Below are 18,853 nucleotides of genomic sequence, written 5' to 3' on the forward strand. Positions count from 1 at the left end.
TTTGCATATTTGTCACACTTAAAAGATTCAGATCATCAAACAAATTTTAATATTACACAAAGATAACCCGAATAAATACAAAATGCAGTTCTGAAATAATGATTTCATTTATTAAGGGAAAAAAGCTGACCAAACCTGCCTGGCACTATGTGAAAAAGTAACTGCCCCCTAAATTTAATAACTGGTTGTGCCATCCTTTCCCGCAACAACTACAATCAAGCATTTGCGATAACTGGCAATGAGTCTTTCACATCGCTGTGGAGGAATTTTGGCCCACTCTTCTTTGCAGAATTGTTTTAATTCAGCCACATTGGAGGGTTTTCGAGCATGAATGGACTGTTTAAGTTCATGCCACAGCATCTCAATCGGATTTAAGTCCGAACTTTGGTTTGGCCACTCCAAAACCTTAATTTGTTTTTCTTGAGCCATTCAGAGGTGGACTTGGACTTTGGAATCATTGTCCTGCTGCATAACCCAAGTGCGCTTGAGCTTGAGGTCACAAACTGACGGCCGAACATTCTCCTTCAGGATTTTCTGATAAAGTGCAGAATTCATGGTTCCATCAATTATGGCAAGTCGTCCAGGTCCTGAAGCTGCAAAGCAGCCCCAGACCATCACACTACCAGCACCATGTTTGACTGTTGGTATGATGTTCTTTTTATGAAATGCTGTGTTGGTTTTACGTTAGATGTAACAGGACACACACCTTCCAAAAAGTTCAACTTTTGTTGCAACAGTCCACAGAATATTTGCCCAAAAATCTTGGGGATAATCAAGATATTTTTTGGCAAATGTGAGACGAGCCTTTGTGTTCTTTTTGGTCAGCAGTGGCTTTTGCCTTGGAACTCTCCCATGGATGCCGTTTTTTTGCCCCGTCTCTTTCTTATTGTTGAATCATGAACACTGACCTTAATTGAGGCAAGTGAGGCCTGCAGTTCTTTAGATGTTGTTCTGGGTTCTTTTATGACCTCCTGGATGAGTCGTCGTTGCGCTCTTGGAGTAATTTTGGTAGGCCGGCCACTCCTGAGAAGGTTCACCACTGTTCCAAGCAATACATTTTTCACGTAGGGCCAAGTTTTCTCCATTTGTGGATAATGGCTCTGACCGTGGTTTGCTGAAGTCCCAAAGCCTTAGAAATGGCATTATAACCCTTTCCAGGCTGATACATGTCAACTATTTTGTTTCTCATCTGTTCTTGAATTTCTTTAGATCGCAGCATGATGTGTTGCTCTTTAAGCATGCTTCACTTTGTCAGACAGGTTTTATTTAAGTGATTTCTTGATTCAACAGGTCTGGCAGTAATCAGGCCTTGATGTGGCTAGTGAAGTTTAACTTAGCTTTCTAAAATAATATGGTTAATCACAGTTCTTTCATGATTTAACAGGAGGGGCAAATTCATTTTTCTCGTAGGGCCAGGTAGGTTTGGACAGCTTTTTTTCCTTAATAAATGAAATCATAATTTAAAAACTGCATTTTGTATTTACTTGCATTATCTTTGTGTAATATTACAATTTGTTTGATGATCTGAATCTTTTAAGTGGCACAAATATGCAAAAAAAAACAAAAAAACACGGCACTGTACACAAGTATCTAAGAGTAAAAATAATAATAGCCTGATAAAACATCTGATCTTACCTTTTAATATTTATATCTAATTGGGCTCAACTGATGACATTCATTTTTTGTAGAAAACTTCCCAGACACCACTGGTTCTTGGGTCCTAATATGTTCATCGTTGATGACTATTGTGACTGTTCAGGATTTTGTTTTATTTACAAAATACTACTGCTGCCCAGATGGAAATGTATAACTATTCCAAAAAAAATATTGTCTGGATGTCCGATGTGAAGGAAAGGCAGTGAGAGGCTTTAATTGAATACCCCTCTTCTAGAGAATACAAAAGGAAACATTTGTAAGAATTGTTTTGGCCACTCTGTGGGAGTTGCAATGAACAGGGACTTAAAGCTTCAAAAAGGATGGGAAAAGGACCATAAAAGTATCACATAAGTGGTTCATATTATGTATACAATATATTCCAAATGTTCTGAAATCTTGCAAAAGCATTGTATGTGGAACAGAACTAAATTAAAATGATTTTTCTATCAGATCTTTGACCTGCAGAACTGCATCAGGCCAATTTGTAAACAAATCATTCAGATAAGTTTTGTGAATGTGACTCAAATTGAAAAGTGATTCACAAAAAAAAAAAAAAGTCAGACATCTCTACTTCTCTAAGGAACTCTGATTAACAAATCAAATGGTCTGTTTTTCGACACAAACATGAATTCATAAAAATTTAGAAGAATTTGGTAGAATTTAGCACACAGGTTGTATTAAACACTTTTACGATGCTTTTAGACCTTGTGGCGTTATCAACAAACAGCACATTTTTACCTCAAGTATACATGTGTGTGAGTTTTAACTCAAGTACACTGAATATCTAGCTACAGTACACATGTGCAGTGGAGCACAGTGGAATGGAATGTGGATCTGCAGAACTTACTTCATGTACACTAATCCAGTCTTATGGCGTCATATCCAAGCAATTTGCAGCTTTTGCATAAAGTAAACTTTCCATCTACCAATCCAGTTACCCAACAACAAATGGCTTGTACCTGAAGTACACGAAATGTCTACACGTGTGCAGTGAAATCAACACCAAACCCTCTGCAGCATTCACCTCAAGTACACTACATTTATATCTACATGTGTATTTTAAAGAATGCAACATATTGATGACAATTAATCCAGACAACCCTTTTGTAATTCAGATCTTCAGTGTAACGGTGTTGTTTATGCATGTGTTTTAGTGTTATTTTAGTGTTATTTATATAGTTTTTATTATTTTGATTAAGCTATTATTATTATTTTATTTTTATTTTCAGTTTCCATTTTATTTCCGTTTATTTGTCATTTTTAAATCATTTTTATTGTTTTTTATATTTCTATATAGATTTAATGTTTTTATTTCAGTTTTAGTTTTAATGTTTTAACTTAACCTTATTTCATTTACGTTAGTTTCCAAGGCAACAAGTTTTTATTTTTATATTCATATTCATATTTATATTTTATATTATTTTATTTCTGCTTTATTTCACTTTAAAACATTTTATTTCAGGATAACCATAACACTGATCTATTTCCACATTCTTACATGCAGCATACGAAAATCTGGTACATTTTACAGTATCCATGCATTTGTCAGGCTTTTTATCCCAAGCTTCTGATATTGCTTTCAAGGTAGACATTTTATCAATTCATGCATTTCTTGGAATCAAATCCATGACCTCTGTGTTGTCCAAGCTAGTGTTTTGAACACAGCAGCATAAATATGATTTGTGCCTTTTAAATCCTTTGCTAATGTCATTGCCACTGTGTAATGCTCTATGAGATATTGAACACACACACAGCCTCCTGCTTGTAGAGGACTGATGGCACATGCTGAGCGTCTTTATTTGATGAGAACAGTGAAATGGATTGTGTTAGCACTCATGCCTTCTGCTTTAGTCATACGCAGGGTAAAGGGGCAGAGATGGAAAGCTGGTTTGTGTGTGTGTGTGTGTGTGTGTGTGTGTGTGTAGGTGTAGTTTGTGTAGTAGCTCCATAGCGTGAGCTGCCATAATTGAGGCTCATTGCTAAAAATACTATGTACTGCCTTCAATCTATACTTCCTATCAAACGTGATTACCTTGAAATAATACAACTGCTGAAATCACATATTCACATCGCACGCAACACTGCAAGGAGGAAACAAACCATCTGAAGCCTTTGGAGAACTGGCAGCCAAGGCAATCTAGCAGCACGTTGGAACCAATTAGACTGGTTGTTTGGTATGCGTTTATGTTTTCAAGACAGGGAGATTGTGTATTATTGGGGGCCAAGAACTGAATGTGCGTATGTAACGGATGCCAGCGAGTAGGTGCTGTGCAGGTAAACCTCACTCCCCTGATCTCAAGAGACGCACTAGTGACTGACACTAGAGGCTGCAGTCTTTAGCCTCCTTGTTAGTATGTCCGCCTCTCTTGCCGGAGACCCAGGTTCGAGACCCACTCGGAACAAGGCAAGGCAAGGCAAGTTTATTTGTATAGCACATTTCATACACAATGGTAATTCAAAGTGCTTTACATAAAAGAAAAGAAAAAAAATAATCACAAAAATAAAACAAGGAATTTAAAAACTTTGAAAATGATTTTTAAAAAATTGATTTAAGAGGTTTAAAATTAATTTAAGAAAACTATTATACATAAAATATAGTGCAATCAGTTCGGACATCGCACAGTGCTCATGTGACAAGAACGAGGTGTGGCGATGAGGACCCGGGAGAAAGGGGTTACACGTAGGCATCAGTTGTGTTCGTTTTCTTGTTCTTATGAGTCTAGGCAGTCCGTGGAACCATAAGGTCAGGCTTAACGAGTGTGCAGAAAGTCTGAACATCAATCTGACCATCTTTAGTGTTTCCCACTGGAACCCTCTAGTGCCCATCATATGCTCAAATTTGGCTTTTTGTCATCATGTAACATCTGGCCTAGAGACATAGTTAAGTCTCCTAATTCCTTGGCTCATGCCAAACTCAACAAAACCTATTTCAACACAGTTTGGCTGTGTTAATGCAAAAGTAATGTAATGCATTATTTTCTATAAAAAAGTAACGAAGTAACAAAATTAGTTACTTTTTAAGGGAGAAACACAATATTGTAATGCATTACTTTTAAAGCGATGGCACACCCAAAAATTAAAATTCTGTCATTAATTACTCACCCTCATGTTGTTCCAAACCCATAAGACCTTCGTTCATCTTCGGAACACAAATTACGATATTTTTAATGAAATCTGAGAGCTTTCTGACCCCGCATAGAGAGCAACAGAACTGACACGTTCAAAGCCCAGAAAGGTATTAAGGACATCGTTAAAATAGTCAATGTGACATCACTGGTTCGCACGACAGAAACTGACACGGAAGAGAAGAATTTGTTAAATAAAATCATTATTTTTGTGGGTGAGTAATTAATGACATTTTTGGGTGAACTAACCCCTTAAAAGTAACTTTCCCCAACACTAGTAATTGGCATGTCGGAAAGAAACTTTATTTATTTTTTAAATTATTTGCTGCTATTTCTGAAAGTACTTCAGCAGTTTAATATAAAGAAATTTAAAAAATGCTAAACAATTGCTATTTAGACTTTTAAATTACCTGGTCCAAAGTCAGGAGCCTGAAAGAGTCTCTTGTGGTTAAGTCCAATGATACCGTTTTTGTCTGTCTGCAGTTAAATTTGGACATAAATTACTGTATCTCCCCGACATTTTGGTGTGTTGAAACAGGTAACCAGCACTGATACCATTGACATTTAGTGGCCAAAACACTACAAAATATAAAATCTGCAGTATGCTACTCTGCCATTTTGAATTTAATTGGAATTTTTGAACTCATTCTACAGTTTTAATCTGATCATCCCCAAATTTTAGTCATGAAATCCAGTAAGCAAAAATATGTTTTTCCTGTTCAAAACTATTTTCCTGCGACATGCCAAGAAAACTGACTCTGAAAATGCCAGTCATGCCAATCAAGGAAAGTTTTATTTTGTCAACACTTTGGTTCTCACCAAATTTGGCTCAGATATTTTTAAGACATGCCTGACAAACCACTATGACTCTCAAGTGCATACCTTGTTCTGCTTGACAAGAGGTATGTATGTCTGTTTGGCCACACACCAAAGCTAAATTCATGCCTCTGCTTTTGCACCTCTGGACATTGCCTCATGCAGACTACAATGTAGGTCAAGCTTAGGGCCTATAGTCCTTTTAGCGATTGGCCTGTGTAATTTTTGCCGCTTTATGATTATGATGGGTTTGTGCTTCAAGATCAATCTGATATTCACAGGCACTAGGATGTTTCTGAGTTCAGTCTTCATTAAAAAAAAAACAATAATAAGTTCAGACCTATTCAGGCCATCTGTGTGTATTTTTCTTATGTAAGTAGAATGGAACACTTGCCCTACATCTTGACCCAAATTCAGAACAGTATGTTAGTATATACGTGCGCAAGTGTGCATTTAGGCTCTATTTTCTATACAGTGTCCATGTATATGGTAAATAAGCATACAGGCAGGTCTTTGTGATCATGTGTGTGTGGATACCTGAACTATGTCATTGTCTTGGTGTGTTGTTTAGTTCTCACTCTTAAATGGATGACCTCTCCGCGTACTAGTTCACATGCAGTAGACCTGGGCCTAATAATAAGCAATGCTTTTTTCTAAACTCATTTAAACTCATACATGCTCAGACTCTTTGATCTCTAAATGAAACTTCCTTTCTACATGACTTATGTTACACACACATAAACTACAGTGGTAGGTCACATACTGTAACTTTTGAACTTCTACTTTGTTTTTTGTTCTCTCTCCCTCAGTTATTCTCTCTCTTTCTCTCCCATCCAGCCATGATTTAAAAGGATTATTTTGAGTCTCGCATCAGGGCCAAGCGGTTATGGTTTAAAGGATTAGAGTAGCAGAAGTAAAGAAGGTTGAAGTGTTCCTGCCGGAATTCTCCTCTTTCCTGGATAACAGTTTAGCTTCAGAGATCAACATCAATTTCCTGCCTTTATCCTTTGTTCTGGATCTCGAGACCTTTCCGATGTATGCAAAGGTGAACTTAGGTCTTGACCTTGTCCTGAACTTTGGGATCATCAAAGAATCCTGAAAAAATATATATTGCTGATTCCACGAATATATTAAGCAGCACAACTAATTTTAACATTATAAGAAATGTTTCTTGAGTTCCAAATCAGCATAGTGCCATGTGAACTTGAAGACTGGATTAATGGCTGCTTTGTGAAGACTTATACGTTGCATAAGCTGTGCATACCTTAATATTTTTGTTTTAGATACTGTCAGTACATCCATATTGTGCATTTCAATGCATATACAAACATACAAAATTGTTTCATAGTCTTGACTGCAGCTTGTGTTGTGGCCTTGAAAGACCTGACTTGTGTTTTGTTCTTTGCTAGAGTTTTGATCTCACTTACAATCTTTAGCTGTATGGTCTGTATGGCTTGTACAGATAAGGTCAGTCGAGTTGGAACCATGGGTGCCAAGCAGGCTGTGATTCATTTTCCGTTTAGCCATTCGGGTGATTGAACAGATGGTGGTGCGGCCACAGCCTCCTGGAGCTGAACCCATTGACGACAGTACAGATAATTGTGGACCAAGAGAGGATGTCAAGAATGTTAATCGTTTCCAGGCTTAATATCCCAGTTTTTTACTGAGTTCATCCTTACCTCAGTCATATGTGTATACAGGTAGATCCCCAAATATAGTTTCAGTCTTTAAGTGAAAAGCAATAAGTAGCTGCAAGTTGCCCAAACAGATCCAGTGGAGGTTCAGGAAGCAGTTAGGTGAAATTGTGAAACCACACCTTCGGGTAATCACACTTCTCTAGCACTGCTTTCCAATAAGCAATTCAGGGCCGTCGTGGAAAAATATCCAGGTACAAAATGTTTATTTACTTTGTATATACACTGATTTGTCTAAGAATGAAACACTTGGCTGTTCATTAAAATCTTATTAACATGTTTATTGCTGTTGTGAATATCATGGCACTCGGCCTACTTGTTAGATTCACTCCAGCCAATGTGTAAAATGCCAAAGCATTCCATACGTTACAACATTTCAACAATATTTATTCTATTTTACATTTCAATTACCTTCATATTACCTCATATCCTCTATGTTAATGAGTTTAATGATATATTTTATGTTTATTGTGATTTTGGGACTTGCCTGGTCATATAACTCAGTTACTTGGTGAATAAACATTTTTTTATTGTAATTTTCCCAGTCTCCTCTCAGTCTCCAAGGCTTGAGATTTGGTCCTGCTGCCCACTTATAGAACTCCTCCAGGGAGAAACTCTGGAAAACCTCCCTAAAACAGGACCCTTGGTGCTGGTGAAGTCTAAAGTATGGAATGTCAGAATATTGTTTGCTGCTTCTGGAATGCCGAATGTGAGCCAGCTCTGCTGTTGATTATTTGAAGGTGTTGAAGACTCCTCAAACTGCTGACAGAGCTGGTTGAATAATGTAAGGTTGCTGCCATGGAATGCCGATGGCATTATTTTTGGCATCTCTCAAACTCTAATGATTTTTGGATTGTTTTCTAAGGACATGAAATGCAGGAGGATCTCTCCAAATCTCTGAAGAGCACTTAGTGATTCGTATGATGAGGAAGTTTTGCAGTTTTTAAAAAGTCAAGTGTCACTTTTCATTGACTAGATGCCTCATTTTCACCTTTACAAAACTTTTTCTCTCTTTCTCCCTCGCAGTTTCTACAACAGTTTCTTCTTTCTTAAACACATGAGTGTGTATCTGAATAGCATTACTGAGTTATATAATGTTCTGTTAGAGATTAGCTGCAAGAATGCTGTGCTGAGAGAGTGGAAGTAAGATTCAGCATCAATCTGTTACAATGAGAATGTGTGGCATTTTTCTGTCATTTAAACAGTGAGCCAGGCTTAGATTAGTCTTGTGTTTTCCACTGGATCTTAATAAGGGGATCAGTGGATAAATGTGGAATTTTTGTTTCAGATTTCAAACATTATCTCTCTTATCTTTAATTCTCATGGCTGGCTTTCAACAGCTTGGGGACTCTGTCACCAACAAAAAGAACCATGTTATTTGTGATATGCATGGTATTTTAAGTACTTTTGCACACCATGCAAATACCCATGGTAAATGAATATGGTGACCATACACTACGGTAGATATCAAAGCATCATGGCATTACCATTGCATCATGTTTCAGCAGAATCTTTGGCACAGCATCAAATTAAATCTTTTTATCTGAGTTTTATGCAATTAAAAACTGTGTTCTATGGAATAATGACAAGAAATATAATTTTACTGAGTTGTCATTGCATTGAACTGTGTAGTCGCAAACAATGTATGAAGGGTTTATTTGCAAAAACAGAAAACTCTGTTTTTTTTATTTTCAAAAATCATGTTTTTTTTTATTGTTATCATGTTTTTATTGTTTTGTGTTAGTTAGCTGTATTTTTTGTTTATTTTTAACCTAATCACAATAACCCAACTGCAGATTGATTGAGATTAATTGGAATGAAAAAACATGATTTTTGAAAATTGTTAAAAACGGAGTTATCTGTTTTTGCAAATTAACTCTTTGTATGTTTTAGTGAATTAGCAGTGTAGTCTGATTCCTGACCAAATGACTCACATGAACTGGTTCATTTAGTAGATCACAAACATACATGACTAGTGTAGCCTGATTCCCAAACACATGATTCTTATTAACTCGTTCATTTAGTAAATCAAAAACACACACAATATTCTGATTTTTTTTTTTTATTCTTTTAATGAATTGTTCAAAAAGACGAGCCACTGGTCTGAATTAGTCTGACGAATACTTCACCGAACTGAATTTGTTACTTTTACTGACCTGCAAGTTATCGTTATTTTCAGTGATGTCAAATTGAATTGTATCAGTATCATTACTGAATGATTGGCAGATTGTGAAACTTTTTTTATATTGTTTAAGTATTTTCAATGGAGTTAATGAAATAATTACAGAAATTGTATAAAGTACTTCTCAAAGAGTTTCCACCTCAGCATACTTGTCATTCAGTTTCTGCGCTGACCACTGCATTCTTACTCTCTCTTTCACTTTCTTACAGTGCTGTTTGAATACCACTTGGAATATGCAACAGCATTTTTAGGTCTGAGCCAGAATTCCGTTGCGGATTAACATTATACAGATATGTTCTTCTTTTGTTCCCAGGCCAAGAAGACAGTGCTTTAATTCACAGACTCATATACACAACGCATGAATACACACACGCATATCCTGCTCTTCATCACCTTTTCAGTCCTATTACTAAATCAAGCATTGCTAATAATAGTACCACAGACTGAATTCCTCGAAAAGAGGCCTGAGACTGAAGCTGGTGTATCTGAGGGGAGCAAAGAGGACAGGGATGGAGAAAAAGGAAGTTTATTAAGGTGTCTATATTCTGTTGAGTATGGAACCATTTTCAGTTGTTAAGGGGATGGCTCTGTTTAGTCTAGTTTAGTAGACTTTATTGCATTCAGGAGATTATGTTATCGTCTGTGGGGGGAATGAAGTAAAGGAATGTTCTTTTGTTCTGTCAGACTCTTTCAACCTGCATTGATTACAGGGTTTATGATTCACCATTGTGCTATTTGAATAGACAGCAGTGGACAAGCAGGTACATGTAATCAGTGGAATAAATATCAATCTTACTAAAGCAAGTTACACTAATGGAGCTTTATATTTTCAGCTTTCGTTTTAGTTTTAGTAATTTTGCTATTTGCCTTTGTCATTTTAATAGTTTTTGCTTTGTAAAACTGCTTTGTGTAGCTTTAATTGAAGTAAAATTCATGATTCATGGGGATGGTTCATTACTGTTGGTGCCATATTTGTGTTGTCCCTCAGCTGATACATGCTCGCATGCTGATACAAAGTTAGCTGATAAGGCGGCCGTCTTTCCGTCCCCCAGAATGATGTTGTTAGTGTGGAAAGTCTGTAAGCCATTTTTTGGAAATTGTCATGTGTTGTTATTTTTTGTTTTAGGAGATTGTTCTCAGAATCCCTCATTGTTTGGTTTCCAGGAATTTGTATCTGCCGTTTTCCATGGCTGGACTACGGTCACAAGGTTGCATTTGGTCACAAATAACAGACACTTTTCAGTTTCCACATCATTAAGGACTGATAGTGTTTTGCTGCATGTGCGTTTGTGCGTCCTGTCGTAATTTTCCCAGTCTCCTCTCAGTCTCCAAGGCTTGAGATTTGGTCCTGCTGCCCACTTATAGAACTCCTCCAGGGAGAAACTCTGGAAAACCTCCCTAAAACAGGACCCTTGGTGCTGGTGAAGTCTAAAGTATGGAATGTCAGAATATTGTTTGCTGCTTCTGGAATGCCGAATGTGAGCCAGCTCTGCTGTTGATTATTTGAAGGTGTTGAAGACTCCTCAAACTGCTGACAGAGCTGGTTGAATAATGTAAGGTTGCTGCCATGGAATGCCGATGGCATTATTTTTGGCATCTCTCAAACTCTAATGATTTTTGGATTGTTTTCTAAGGACATGAAATGCAGGAGGATCTCTCCAAATCTCTGAAGAGCACTTAGTGATTCGTATGATGAGGAAGTTTTGCAGTTTTTAAAAAGTCAAGTGTCACTTTTCATTGACTAGATGCCTCATTTTCACCTTTACAAAACTTTTTCTCTCTTTCTCCCTCGCAGTTTCTACAACAGTTTCTTCTTTCTTAAACACATGAGTGTGTATCTGAATAGCATTACTGAGTTATATAATGTTCTGTTAGAGATTAGCTGCAAGAATGCTGTGCTGAGAGAGTGGAAGTAAGATTCAGCATCAATCTGTTACAATGAGAATGTGTGGCATTTTTCTGTCATTTAAACAGTGAGCCAGGCTTAGATTAGTCTTGTGTTTTCCACTGGATCTTAATAAGGGGATCAGTGGATAAATGTGGAATTTTTGTTTCAGATTTCAAACATTATCTCTCTTATCTTTAATTCTCATGGCTGGCTTTCAACAGCTTGGGGACTCTGTCACCAACAAAAAGAACCATGTTATTTGTGATATGCATGGTATTTTAAGTACTTTTGCACACCATGCAAATACCCATGGTAAATGAATATGGTGACCATACACTACGGTAGATATCAAAGCATCATGGCATTACCATTGCATCATGTTTCAGCAGAATCTTTGGCACAGCATCAAATTAAATCTTTTTATCTGAGTTTTATGCAATTAAAAACTGTGTTCTATGGAATAATGACAAGAAATATAATTTTACTGAGTTGTCATTGCATTGAACTGTGTAGTCGCAAACAATGTATGAAGGGTTTATTTGCAAAAACAGAAAACTCTGTTTTTTTTATTTTCAAAAATCATGTTTTTTTTTATTGTTATCATGTTTTTATTGTTTTGTGTTAGTTAGCTGTATTTTTTGTTTATTTTTAACCTAATCACAATAACCCAACTGCAGATTGATTGAGATTAATTGGAATGAAAAAACATGATTTTTGAAAATTGTTAAAAACGGAGTTATCTGTTTTTGCAAATTAACTCTTTGTATGTTTTAGTGAATTAGCAGTGTAGTCTGATTCCTGACCAAATGACTCACATGAACTGGTTCATTTAGTAGATCACAAACATACATGACTAGTGTAGCCTGATTCCCAAACACATGATTCTTATTAACTCGTTCATTTAGTAAATCAAAAACACACACAATATTCTGATTTTTTTTTTTTATTCTTTTAATGAATTGTTCAAAAAGACGAGCCACTGGTCTGAATTAGTCTGACGAATACTTCACCGAACTGAATTTGTTACTTTTACTGACCTGCAAGTTATCGTTATTTTCAGTGATGTCAAATTGAATTGTATCAGTATCATTACTGAATGATTGGCAGATTGTGAAACTTTTTTTATATTGTTTAAGTATTTTCAATGGAGTTAATGAAATAATTACAGAAATTGTATAAAGTACTTCTCAAAGAGTTTCCACCTCAGCATACTTGTCATTCAGTTTCTGCGCTGACCACTGCATTCTTACTCTCTCTTTCACTTTCTTACAGTGCTGTTTGAATACCACTTGGAATATGCAACAGCATTTTTAGGTCTGAGCCAGAATTCCGTTGCGGATTAACATTATACAGATATGTTCTTCTTTTGTTCCCAGGCCAAGAAGACAGTGCTTTAATTCACAGACTCATATACACAACGCATGAATACACACACGCATATCCTGCTCTTCATCACCTTTTCAGTCCTATTACTAAATCAAGCATTGCTAATAATAGTACCACAGACTGAATTCCTCGAAAAGAGGCCTGAGACTGAAGCTGGTGTATCTGAGGGGAGCAAAGAGGACAGGGATGGAGAAAAAGGAAGTTTATTAAGGTGTCTATATTCTGTTGAGTATGGAACCATTTTCAGTTGTTAAGGGGATGGCTCTGTTTAGTCTAGTTTAGTAGACTTTATTGCATTCAGGAGATTATGTTATCGTCTGTGGGGGGAATGAAGTAAAGGAATGTTCTTTTGTTCTGTCAGACTCTTTCAACCTGCATTGATTACAGGGTTTATGATTCACCATTGTGCTATTTGAATAGACAGCAGTGGACAAGCAGGTACATGTAATCAGTGGAATAAATATCAATCTTACTAAAGCAAGTTACACTAATGGAGCTTTATATTTTCAGCTTTCGTTTTAGTTTTAGTAATTTTGCTATTTGCCTTTGTCATTTTAATAGTTTTTGCTTTGTAAAACTGCTTTGTGTAGCTTTAATTGAAGTAAAATTCATGATTCATGGGGATGGTTCATTACTGTTGGTGCCATATTTGTGTTGTCCCTCAGCTGATACATGCTCGCATGCTGATACAAAGTTAGCTGATAAGGCGGCCGTCTTTCCGTCCCCCAGAATGATGTTGTTAGTGTGGAAAGTCTGTAAGCCATTTTTTGGAAATTGTCATGTGTTGTTATTTTTTGTTTTAGGAGATTGTTCTCAGAATCCCTCATTGTTTGGTTTCCAGGAATTTGTATCTGCCGTTTTCCATGGCTGGACTACGGTCACAAGGTTGCATTTGGTCACAAATAACAGACACTTTCCAGATTCCACATTATTAAGGGCTGATGCTTTGCTGCATGTTTGTTTGCGAGTGCTGTCGTTCAAAAGCAAACTGCAGCAACTACACATTGCGCCAAAATTGAGTCGCAATGTAAAGGAAGAAGCAACTGATAATTACATATTGTGATGTACATACAATTTTGAAGCCATTTTAGTAAAGCAGCATGGGTGCTACAAATACTTTTATTCAGTGATGTTACCCCTTTAACAGCAAACTCCATTAAGTACATCTTGTGCAATTTTTCAGTAGAGTGAGTTCTGTGTAGGTGACTAACCTTGTTCACCTCTGTCTCATTAGATCTCATTAAGAGTGTACAAGGCCACATTTTACACACAGATTCATTTGGCATCGTGTGCTTCGTTCAGTCCCACATGCACCTTTTTCTTCTCTGTTGTGTCTGGTATCTTTCTAATCAACTGTCCTCTTTCTGGGGGTCATGTGCCCTGTTGTTTGTTCAAAGTAGGCGGACACACAAAAGAAGATCTAGGGTGTTTGTTTGGGTGTTTATGAGGTCAATCTTCTGTTCTCCTCTTTGCTATATAGATCAGTATAAAAACAGTGGAGGCTGTTACGCACACACTGTCTGTATTTCAAAGGAAAGGGCTTGCGTGAGAGGAGAATGTGGGGGATACGCACACGTGTATGTGTGTGACTCCTGTCTCTTCTCACACCAGCACCTGGCTGGCTCTCAGGAGTTGGTGTTATGATCCCCATTACCATCTAAACCGCAGCCAACACCCCATCGCACAACTGCACTGTTTCTCTTGGCACACTGTCAAACGACCGTCTGTGGCTACATAAAAACACACACACATTACACATGAACTGTCTGCTGCAGATCTCTTGCAGTTTCTTAGTCAGGGACAACTGTTGATGGAAGGATATGCTTGTGTGGAGATATATTTATTTGCATTATACCCTATATTTGTGATTATTAGTTATTGAATTTTTTAAAGCTTCATTGTAGCGAGTCAGGTATGCAGATAAACGGCTATTTCCACACCAGAGTAAAAAAGTAATAATAATGACTTCATTTCTCATACTTTTGACTTCACATAATTGCGTCTTCTGATCTATTAGTAATTGCGATTGTATATCTCAGCGTGTCTTTATAAAGCAGTGTGTCTTTATATTTCCTGATATGACTTTATTTCTTATTTTTGGCCTTTTTTTTTTTTGCTCTGAAACTAAAATGGGTTTCCACAGGATAATTTGAGTTACAAATGATCTTTTCAATACATATTTTCCTCCCAAACAGTTTTCACTGTAATTGCTGGCGGTGTGTAGCACCTACGACTCTGCACTATTATTTTTTTTTTTACAATATCCTTGATCATTTCAGTCTGTTCATAACAGTTTGAGCATGGCTTGTTTTGTGAACGTGTCACAGTGTGATTCAGACTTAGCAAAGAGACACTTACTGAATGATAAAGCAGTTATTTTGGACTTGAATATGCAACTTGCGTAAAGTGCTGTATCTCATTGCACATGTGAATAGGACGTTTACATAGTGGTCTTTAAGGCACAGCAGGAAAAAAAATAATTTAGAATTATTTAGGGCAGAATTGTCATAAAAAGGACAAGTTTTTGCCAGATTAGGGGAAAAATTTAACTATAAAGAGCTGTATGAAATGAATTACCCCTTTGACAGATTCTCTTATGTTTAATGAAATGGTTTATAGCTGCACAATCTTAAAAGTTAACTCTCACTAAAGCACACTTATTTTAGTTATTAGTTGTTTTACCTCCCTAGATGCCTTGATTTACTTCAGGCATGTTATATTTACCATGCCTTTCCATCTTCCAGAAAAAACATTCACATCCGAATCTGCCTGCATCCCTCTATACTTATCTCCCACCGAGCTGTCAGGAGCGACAGAGCAAGAGAAAAGAGCTGAGACAGAAGAGGCTGAATAGCACGCATTTGGGGAGAAAACAAGCAACTCAAAACAAACAGCCAGCAGGCTAAATATGAAACCAGTTATATTTGGGCTGACATTAAATACGGTCGTAACAAACAGATAGAAGAGAGGCTGACTCATGTACTTACTCCCTGTTATTTGTGGTATGTTTTGATATCAAGCTTTAAATGAGAATTTCTAGAACCATCTAGAATGGGAAAAAAACACTTGTTGCTGTCAGAGGCTTTCAGGACCCAAGAATGACATCTTTGGGCAGTTTAAACAGTGACTTCTCAAGCAGAATTAACATGCTTATCCTTATAAATATTTATACCGAATGCAGATTATAGCTTTACACAAACACACACACAGACACAACTGTTTGTGTTGGGTTTCCACCAATACGTTTTTGTGGAATGAATTGTATAACTGCAAACACACACACTTTGCAGGCACAAAGTGTTCACAGAGCAATATTTTATTTAGGAAGAGCATCCATCCACTATAAGAAAGTCTTTATGTCCTAGATGTCTTGCTGCACTGAACACAGTGACACGTTTACAGTAAACATCTCAAGTTTGTTTGCAGACCAGACTGATGTCTACAGCCAGAAGCCTAAATTAATAGTTAGTGCCAGTCTCAGAAAGCATTGCATAACCGCTGTGCATGCATTTATAAAAACAGAAATGTTAATGATGGGGCCATGCAGAGCTCAAGTCATGATTATAAGTGAGCTATTTGTAAAAGAATGAGTGAATGTCAAAAGGACTTTGGGACTGAAATGTATACTTCTCACCTCATATTTGCAATGGGTTGTCTTGATTTTTCATTCTCAGGTCCTGACATCTAAAGTAACTGAGGTTTTGCACATGTAGTTTTGCACTCGGTCAATGTAGATTGTCCTAGTGAGACTCTTCTGTCAGTTGGGATAGCACGACCCTGGGAGTCTTTTCCTTTTATAGATGACTTAATGTGTGCAAATCATGTTGAATATGTTTATATATGTAATCTTTGTCTTTTTTTTGTTTGTAATTTTATATGTATTTACAAGTTTGAGATCATTAGATTTTTTAATCGAAACTAATACTTTTATTCAGCAAGGATGCATTAAATTGATCAAAGGTGACATTAAAGACAAAATATTAAACTGTTTTCAACATTGACAATAATAAGAAATGTTTCTTGAGCAGCAAATCAGCATATTTCTGAAGGATCATGTGACACTGAAAACTGGAGTAATGGCTGCTGAAAATTCAGCAATTTCACCAGGTTTTTTTAAGGTAGGTTGCATGACTGAAACATACAAAATACTGTTTGTTTTTGCAGTCTATAGTATAGTGCACAGGACTTTTCTTTCTTTTCCCCCCCTCAAAAGTAAAGTAAGATTATACATTTAATGAAACACGTGTCTGTGGCACATTAGTTATATAAACTGAATAAACTGAAGCTGAATATAGCACCATAAAACCAAAGCCATTTTGAATCATTTAAATCATACTGTGATCCAATAGTCAATATCATATGTTGCATTTCAGCTGTGATTTTTGGGGGGGATTTTATGAACATTAGCTACAGTATTAGCATTGGTAGATATCCATCTCGTCAAAATGCACCTGAGCTGGTGCATCTGAACATAAAGCCTTTTTCATCCTGTAGTCTTATGTAAGTGTACTGCTCCGCTAGCCATGCGTCTGTGGGTTTGGCAGGTCCAAAGGGGTTTAACTGGCAGAGCTGAATGTCTTATTTCTCAGGTGTGAGATTGTTTAGATCTGGTTGAAGGATGGGCGGCTCTCTCATTACCCAGCCCTTGCATTCCACTGCTGGCGCAGGACTTTGTGCCAGCCTCACCCACCCATGTTGCTGTTCCATCCTCCATTTGTCTTCTCTGAGTCTCTCTTTGCTTTCAGCACCATCAGTGCTGCTGGAATGACAACAAAGTTTGTTTTTGTCGAAGACCCTTGTTCGCGCTTTCTGCCCTAAATGAAATTGAGACATTCTCTCTCTTTCGCAGTCTCTCGCTCTCTCATTCCCCAGTGTCTGTGTTTAGTCAGTGCATATTAAATTTTGATTAACTCATGCAGGAGCTGTTGCCTTCCAATGAAAAGAGCTTTTGTCCTCTGATTCCCTTTCAGCAATACAACTCAATCTAATATGGAACCCACAGTACATACTTACAAGATTGTATACAATATATTCTATTAGTGTATTTATTTAAAATATAATTAATCACAATTTTCAGTATTATATTTAAACATAAATATGTACACTACCTTGCAAAAGTTTGAGGTTGGTAACACTTCTCATAATACTGCATTTATTGAATTAAAAATTAAAAAACTCTAATATTGTGAAATATTATTACAATTTAAAATAACTCTTCTATTTTAATATCATTTTAAATCGAATTTATTTCTGTGATGGCAAAGCTGTATGTTCAGCAGCCATTACTCCAGTCTTCAGTGTCACATGATCCTTCAGAAATCATTCTAATATGCTGATTTGCTACTCAAGAAACATTTCTTATTATTATCAATGCTGAAAACAGTTGTGCTGCTTAATGTTTGTGTGGAAACTGATACATTTTACTTCCAGACTGATGAATAGAACATTCAAAAGAACAGAATATATTTGAAACCGAAATCTTTAGAAATGTCCTTACTGTCAATTTTAATTAATTTAATGTGTTTTTGTTTAAGTATTTATTTAAAAGTATTTATTTCTTCTTCACTGACCCAAATATATATTTACTGAGTTTGATTCTGCCTTGGAATTCCAAAACAAGGGTTGTACCATTTGTAACATTGTGCAAACAACATACATTTCTACATGTGAAGAAAGACAGAAAGAGTGATTATTCCATGAACACTGATGTAATGTTTAGACACTCATCTGTATCTGTATTTGTGTATCTGTAGGAGTCTCAGGCCCTGAGGAGCTGACTGTGGAGCGTGCTCACTCTGCCCTGGAGAACGTGTTTGAGACGCTGAGGGGAGTCAGTCATGCCAGAGACCACCTGAAGAACTTCAGCTCTGTGTACACTCCCAGTGATGGAGCACATCAGGTCAGTGAGATAACATGCAATTTACGTTTCTCAAACACGCAATGCCACATATTAACATTTAGCTGGCCTCCCTAAAACATAAAGGTCAATAACTTCATCCAAACCAATTCTCTGATATCCTCCTTGTTCTTATTTTTGCTCAGTTTAAGTTTAGTTTAGTGTGTAAAAAAAAAATATATATATATATATATATATATATATGTGTGT

At 36.7% G+C, this 18,853-nt stretch overlaps 1 protein-coding gene across 1 annotated transcript in view; it reads left to right on the plus strand.

Annotated features, from left to right (window-relative positions):
• LOC107755248 (sec1 family domain-containing protein 2-like) overlaps window positions 1–18,853 on the plus strand; it is a 141,578-nt gene that overhangs the window by 93,989 nt on the left and 28,736 nt on the right. Inside the window, exon 6 of the mRNA XM_016571969.1 lies at window positions 18,501–18,646. Within this exon, the coding sequence (XP_016427455.1) occupies window positions 18,501–18,646 (146 nt within the window). The remainder of the gene's footprint in view (window positions 1–18,500; window positions 18,647–18,853) is intronic.

Source organism: Sinocyclocheilus rhinocerous, unplaced genomic scaffold (assembly GCF_001515625.1).
Source record: "Sinocyclocheilus rhinocerous isolate Xijiao unplaced genomic scaffold, SAMN03320098_v1.1 scaffold562, whole genome shotgun sequence".
NCBI classification, from domain to species: Eukaryota; Metazoa; Chordata; class Actinopteri; order Cypriniformes; family Cyprinidae; genus Sinocyclocheilus; species Sinocyclocheilus rhinocerous.